The sequence below is a fragment of the Nestor notabilis genome, unplaced genomic scaffold, assembly GCF_000696875.1.
Source record: "Nestor notabilis isolate BGI_N333 unplaced genomic scaffold, ASM69687v1 scaffold24502, whole genome shotgun sequence".
In the NCBI taxonomy this organism is placed as follows: domain Eukaryota; kingdom Metazoa; phylum Chordata; class Aves; order Psittaciformes; family Psittacidae; genus Nestor; species Nestor notabilis.
Window position 1 is genome coordinate 42091 of NW_009919098.1, and position 6637 is coordinate 48727.

A 6637-nucleotide genomic window follows, 5' to 3' on the forward strand; every position below is an offset into this window, starting at 1 on the left:
TGTTAATAATAGCCTGCAATAGGTAGGAACTGCAAAGCATATCAACCCAGCTCATTGTCACCTTTACCTCTGTAGGAAGGAGATCTTGGCATCATAATACCTCACTGTAAAAACATGCATGTGCAGAACTAATGTTTTTCCATGGCTGGTCCAGAACTGCCCAATTGTTTTGAAAACAGATCTATTTTAGGACATTCGTGTACTTGAGACAGAACTCACCTGTATCTTAAGTTAGCCCTGTGCCGACAGGCATTACCAGCCAGTGAATTCTGCAGGTCGATTCCCACATTTGTTTTCTATCTGCTGTTCAAATGAACACCACTGATGTAGAAGATGACATTAGAAATAAAAATCCATTCAAACAATACCCACAATCCTCCTCCTTTACTCTTATCAGTTGCAGTGGGATGAGCAAGGAAACCAGTGAGAACAATATTTCCCTTATGGGAAATACCTCTCAGAAAATGCTTCATGATGTGAGTCTAGTCCTCTTCTTAAAAACCTATGTCAGTAAAATACTTTTTAGTAGTATTGTCAGTGTACATGTCAAGTTTCACTGGGAACACTGCAGTTTTAAGAAGGGAGTATGAAAAATTAACATGTCAACTCAAGTTTTAGAATGATTGCAAAATTTTCCACAGAAAAGCAACAAAAGTGAAACTGTACAAAAAACCATGATGGAGAAGGCAGAGCTGGATGTGGTCTATATTCACCAACACCTGTTTTGACAGGGAGATTTAAAAAGGAAAAATGTTAATACAGAAAGGATCTATTAAACCAGACTGTTACTAGATAGACAGGTGAGCCCACTGGTGAGTAACACAAGATGGCCTCAACTGCCATGAGAAACCCAGGCTTAATTAAATTCAATTAAAATTAAAATTCAGTGGCAATTTATTCAACATATTTACAACAATCCAATTCAGATTAAACATCTGTAGCATCAGTATTTAAAAAAATAAAACAATGTTTAAAAAGGGTTAAAGTATCATTTGCTAAATTCCATTGCACATCAGTTTATTTTCCCATTTCAAAAGGGAGCAGCAAGTAGTTGATTATATAAAGGCAAACATACGTGCATCCAAGGCTAATATAGCCATTTAAAGTTGTAGCAACAATATATGAAACAGCATAATCAGTTTTTCTTTTTTTAACAGAAATATTTATAATAATTTTTACAAGTAAGGAATCAAGATGTTAAGTATGGATCCAGTTAAATACTTTCAGTGCAGCAAGAGAACTGTTAATATTTCACAAAGTTTATGTAGAAAACACATCTGCTTAGCATTCCTAGCTTCTCATAGCACAATGGTTTTAGTACTCAACTGCCTGGCTCCTTGGATACTAACCACCAACCGGGCTGGCTTCCAGAAGTACCAAAATACTGTCAGCTGATGTCAATTTAACACCATTTTGACATGTAAAGCAGTGGAAGTTTAACTGAAATATCATTTTTTTAATGACATGGCCAGGAACAGTCTTTACCAGTATTGCTACCAATATTCCTCACAACTTTTACTTACTAGTGCCAGGATATGGGGGTCAGTTACTCATGCTCATAATTCTTCTGTCCTAACAAAAAAACAGTGACCAGTTTGTGCAGACGATCAGAAGCAGCGGATGGAGAATCTAGCTGGAATCTTGGACCAAACAGACACAGACAGACTGAAGTTCGTTACCTTCCATGTGACCACTCCTACTTTTAATGGTGTAGCTAGTGTCTAAAAAATTTTTTTAATTAAGCTCCTCAAAATGCCCCCCTTTCTTTTTTTCCTTTTAAATTGAGCCCTTAAGTGTAGGGCCTTCTCCCCATCTACCAAGAACCTTGTGCTTGATTTCTTACCACCTTTATCTTCTCTTTCCTGCTACCTAAATGGATGGTTTGCTATGTTTTTGATGCCTATGCCTCTTTCATCTTTGGTAAAATCCTTTATGTGAGATTCTCACTCTTGTCTACCTTTTCAAAAAGGCCACAGGTGAGATCACCACTTAAGAGCGTAACTGTGGCTTATGCAAAATAGTTCCTATTCTAGAAGTACATGCCACTTAATGACATTGCAGTAAACAGAAGAATTCTTATCTATTACAGGTGGTTAACTTCGAGAATGGCCAAAAAAATACCCACTTAACCCCCTCCTCCCCCGAAGACAAAGGGGTCTTAAGAACAAAGATAAACTAGCAGGATTAAAAATGTCTTAATTTTAAAAACTGCCTTGAAAATATGGAGTTCAACAAGTATCCACCTTCTCATGTATTACCCAGATTCTGCAGCAAGAACGTTTGCATGAACATCCACCTACTACAGCTTCAGAACTCTATTCCTCAGAAGACAAGCAGCAGCTAGCTTCCCAGTCACCACTGAAGTGCAGCTCCACCCAACTTGTTCAGCATGCTGACAGGAGTTTGAATTCCAGTTCAGAACAGGCACATGGGGAAGTAACCACAGCTAAGCAAACCCTGAGCAAAGTAGTTTTGAAGCAATGTTTCCAGTCATGGTTTATCATTTTGAGACAGTTTTCTGAAGGTTTTATGCAAGACAAGTATCAAGGTGTTCATTTATTTTAGACTCCAAAACCTCAGTCTGGCAAACAGGACAACTGACTTTTTTATCCTGCCTCAGAGCAGTGCTGGAACTTGCAGAGGACACTGTAGATTCAGCTTTGGTTTTTAAAGGTGTATTTATATTTGAAGTGACATCAGTATCACCTTTTTTAATGAAATAGTTTTCAAAGGCAGTTTTGTCTTCCATTTTTGGCCATTGCTGCAGTGTATTAGAACCTTCTGAGCTTTTTTTCTGACCTGTTGTTGTCTGCTCAAAACAAATTTGTTTTGGTGACCTGTTATAAAATGGCATAACCCTCTTGCCACTTGCAGAGTCTTGGTTTGATTTTTCTTCCATAACACGAGCAATTTTAACAGGTGATCCACTCACATTCTTGTAAGCTTTTGAATTAGCAACAGAGAGTTTAGGGAACTCACGCTTTGAAGCCAAGTTGATTTTTTCACTGGCATCACCAGTACACAGTGGAAAAAAGATGCCACTACGGGGTGATTTTTCGAATTTTATCTCATTTTTAGGGATTGGTATTGTCCTTACTGGGGAACGAAGTTGTGAACCAGATGTTTCACCTGTGCTTTTTTCTGAGAGTCCACTGTCTCCCCCTCCAAGCCGATATCCCTTTCCACTAAAGGGTACCAGATCTTGCGTATCATGAGTTTTTGTCTTGCCTGCAAGTTAAAGAAGAGAAGAAAATAAGAATAGTAACTTTTTCATATATAAGTCATGGGCTTATTATTTTACATGCTTCATAAAAAAAAAAATCTGCTGCTTGAAAATAGTGCAGTAAACTAAACCTTTTGCAAACAGTTTAGTTCAGAAGGAGCCTAGAAATACACAAATAAAACAGGCCCCATTCTTCACTACGTAACAGTAATATCTGAACAGAGCTCACGTAGTGGTTGATCTGTACGTGTTCAAGGAACTGTTCGGGCAAAACCAGTTTGGAAAACAAGCAAAAAAGTTATTTTAAATACCTTTCTCAGGTGACTCAGAATTTGGAAGTTTTTCTGCCTGAGTTTTCTCCTTGGATTTCTTAGAGAAGTTCTCTGGCTCCTTCACTTTCGTGAATGTTCCTCCACATGTCTCTTGATGCTCTGTCCACCAGAAGTCTCGTGCAGAGGGTGCTCTATTCATCGAACGTTTCACATATCCAAAGTAAGGTTTCCTATTTTGGCAGGGGCCGTTGCATCGCCACCAGTGCTGGCGGTACAGATCCACCTCATCATGAAAATCATGATAGATCTAGGTTAAAAAATAAAAAATAGTCATTCAGAAAGTTTCTAATTTTGTACCACCAGCTCTACAATATTCTTTAAAAAACAAACTACCATTTCATTCCTTCCATTACTGCTGTGATTTTTACATTACCAGTTCACAGAACTGAACCTGGGTAAAATTCCATCAACATTTAGATACCATTAAAACAAAGCTTAAAAGACAGGATATGTAGGAATGTGTCCTGGCTATCTTGTTTGAACTGCAGTAAAATCACTTTGAAAAATCTATGTACAATTTCACCCTAAATGATGTACTGGTTAGAATGCATTGCAAACAATGCCAGTACTGTATTCTTCCTCCAGCTACTATCTTAATGGATATTATCAGACATTATTTTGCAATACCATCAACCCATTTGCCTCTACTGATATAAACCTTAATTAAAACAGACTGTTCTTCCCCAAACAGTATTCTGACACGGAGCTATACTGTCTCTGATATCATTAAGTTGTTTTAAGTTTAAATAAAAATACTTAGAGAGGCCACATTTGAAAAATTATAGGACCAACAACTTGCCACACCTTCCTCAACCTGTTCCCACCATCATCCCCAACAAAATAACTATGGAACTGGCATACACTTGGATGCAAATGTGTATTGGTACCAACTGTGGAGCATCAAACAAGAACAAGCCTATTACTCATACCACACCAGGTATACCAAGAAGCCAAACCAGGAAGAACCCTCTATTAAATTAGGTTAAGTGGATTATGCTTACTGTGACATTGGCTCCAGTCAAGCGATTAATGCGACGCATGTGCTTGCAGAACTCTGGTCCATGAGATTCACGATCTTTGTCATTATTAGTAACAAAAAGCAGGGCATGGATCATTTCATGCAACAGTGTCTGAAACAACGAAAATCATTAGCTATTTACCGAAAAGCATTACATACAGTTTCAAAATTAAGCTGTTAAGTATCCTACTCCTCTACATTTATCTCAGCACTGATCTTCTCTTCATGTATTCACATGTTCAGTCTCAGGCATACAAACATAATACTCATTCTACCTGTGAAATCAAATTACCTCTATTCCCATACCACCAAAACATATTACTACAATAAGTGACATTCCAAAAAGGAGAAATAATCCCCAAACTTAAGTCAGATCTTTAAAGAGATCATCCCTTCTGCAACCAAAAGGGACACTTGTGAGAAAGTTGAAACCCCACAGCATTTTTGTTCATTAAGCAAACTCAACAGCCAGCTCAAACCAGCACCCCTGATAGAGGCACAAGAAGCAACACGAAGTTATGTCTACAATCATACACTATATCCTTATTTTCAGCCATTGGCCTTTTGAGCTGAAAGATGTAGCTAGAGCCATCTTCTGATTGTGCTTTCAGTCCATGTTTGTTTTTAATATTAGGAATAATTTATGAGTAAAATAGTTGGTTGGTTTTGTTTTTTTTCAGTAAAACAAACAAGTGGCTTTAGTCTCCCACTCAGAGTTGCCCATTTAGAAATATAAAAATGAAAGATGACCATGACACTGAAATGTAAGCAATACAAATGTAACAATAAAGCCACCACTATTTTACAATCTATGGGGATGTAAGTATACATAGTATGCAATACATACTATAATATATAAGAATCCTACTATAAAATGTTTGTATGGGGGGAGCACAATAGTTTTATGTGCAGATTTGTGAGCACTCTCCAAATACCTCAACAAGATCTTTCCTTGGTCTTAACTTGAGGAGTGGCTCACTTAGACGAATGGAACACATTCCACCTTTTCCTTCATATTTACACACTCCAGCACAGCTGAAAGAGACACACAAAGAAAATATGAAAAGTTACTTGTTTCTGTAGTACGTGAATTGAGAATTGGAGTTAAAATGCTGTCCTCTCCTGGCACATGCTAAGTAATTCTCAGAACACGAAAAAAACCTTTTAGTAGTTACTTGAAAAACTCAAGAAGATGGTAAGGAAAAACCCAAATCCACAAGTTCCTTAGAATAAGCTGTGACTGAACTAGCAAAAGAGAAACTGTATTTTATTAGATATCTTGCAATCACTTAAATTCAAAGTTAGAGTAATCCTGAGGAAAGCGGGGGAGGGGGAGAGGAATCACAATAGACTGTTCTAAACTAACCTGTTTAGGAGGCAGAGGATTGTTTTCATTAGAATTCCTGATGGAATGAAATACATAAAACAGAGATTCTGGATACTCAAAGCAGGCAACATCAACTTAACTGCTGGTTGCTGCAGTTTAACTCCTCACCCTCTCCCAGTGTTTGACTCTTACTGAACCTTCATGTATCATCACTTCTGCATGCTAATCCAGCAGAAAACATTTTATTTTTAATGTTTCTGAGTTAGTGCTCTAGCTGTTCAGTATCCAAATATTCCCAACTGTTTAAAGAGTACTTCAACCAGCAGAGGACAAGAGGGGGCAGCACTCCAGCAGCCAGCAATTGCATCAGCTGATCTGCTGCAGAACTGCAACCTGCACTTCAAAGCTTTTGTTTTCATCTTAGATTTTTCATATATTCCCCTTCCTAATCTGTTCTAAGTCTTCTTAATATACTGCTATAATTTCATATTTGCCTTTCTGCCATGCTGTAAAATTATCATAAAATCTGAGAACAAGAAAAACAACAGCAATATATTCTTTTAAGCTTTGACATACAGTTTAAGACCAAATTATTTATTCCACTTTAACATCTCTCCAGTTCTGCCTGCACCACGGGAAAAGACATTTAGGGTTGCCAAGGATGACCAGTGAAGGACAAAACAAGGCAACACCTCTGACACAGCACCGGCACCCTGCTGGGGCCCCACGGCAGCTTC

At 37.9% G+C, this 6637-nt stretch overlaps 1 protein-coding gene across 1 annotated transcript; it reads right to left on the bottom strand.

Annotated features, from left to right (window-relative positions):
• Nucleotides 1–2527: 2527 nt before the first annotated feature.
• On the bottom strand, nucleotides 2528–5608 carry SPRTN (SprT-like N-terminal domain; the record flags this gene model as incomplete). The annotated part of the gene is made up of 4 exons (XM_010010084.1): nucleotides 2528–3228; nucleotides 3535–3802; nucleotides 4557–4685; nucleotides 5509–5608. Coding segments are annotated over 4 exons (1198 nt in total), but the record flags the coding sequence as incomplete, so codon positions are not given.
• Nucleotides 5609–6637: the final 1029 nt, after the last annotated feature.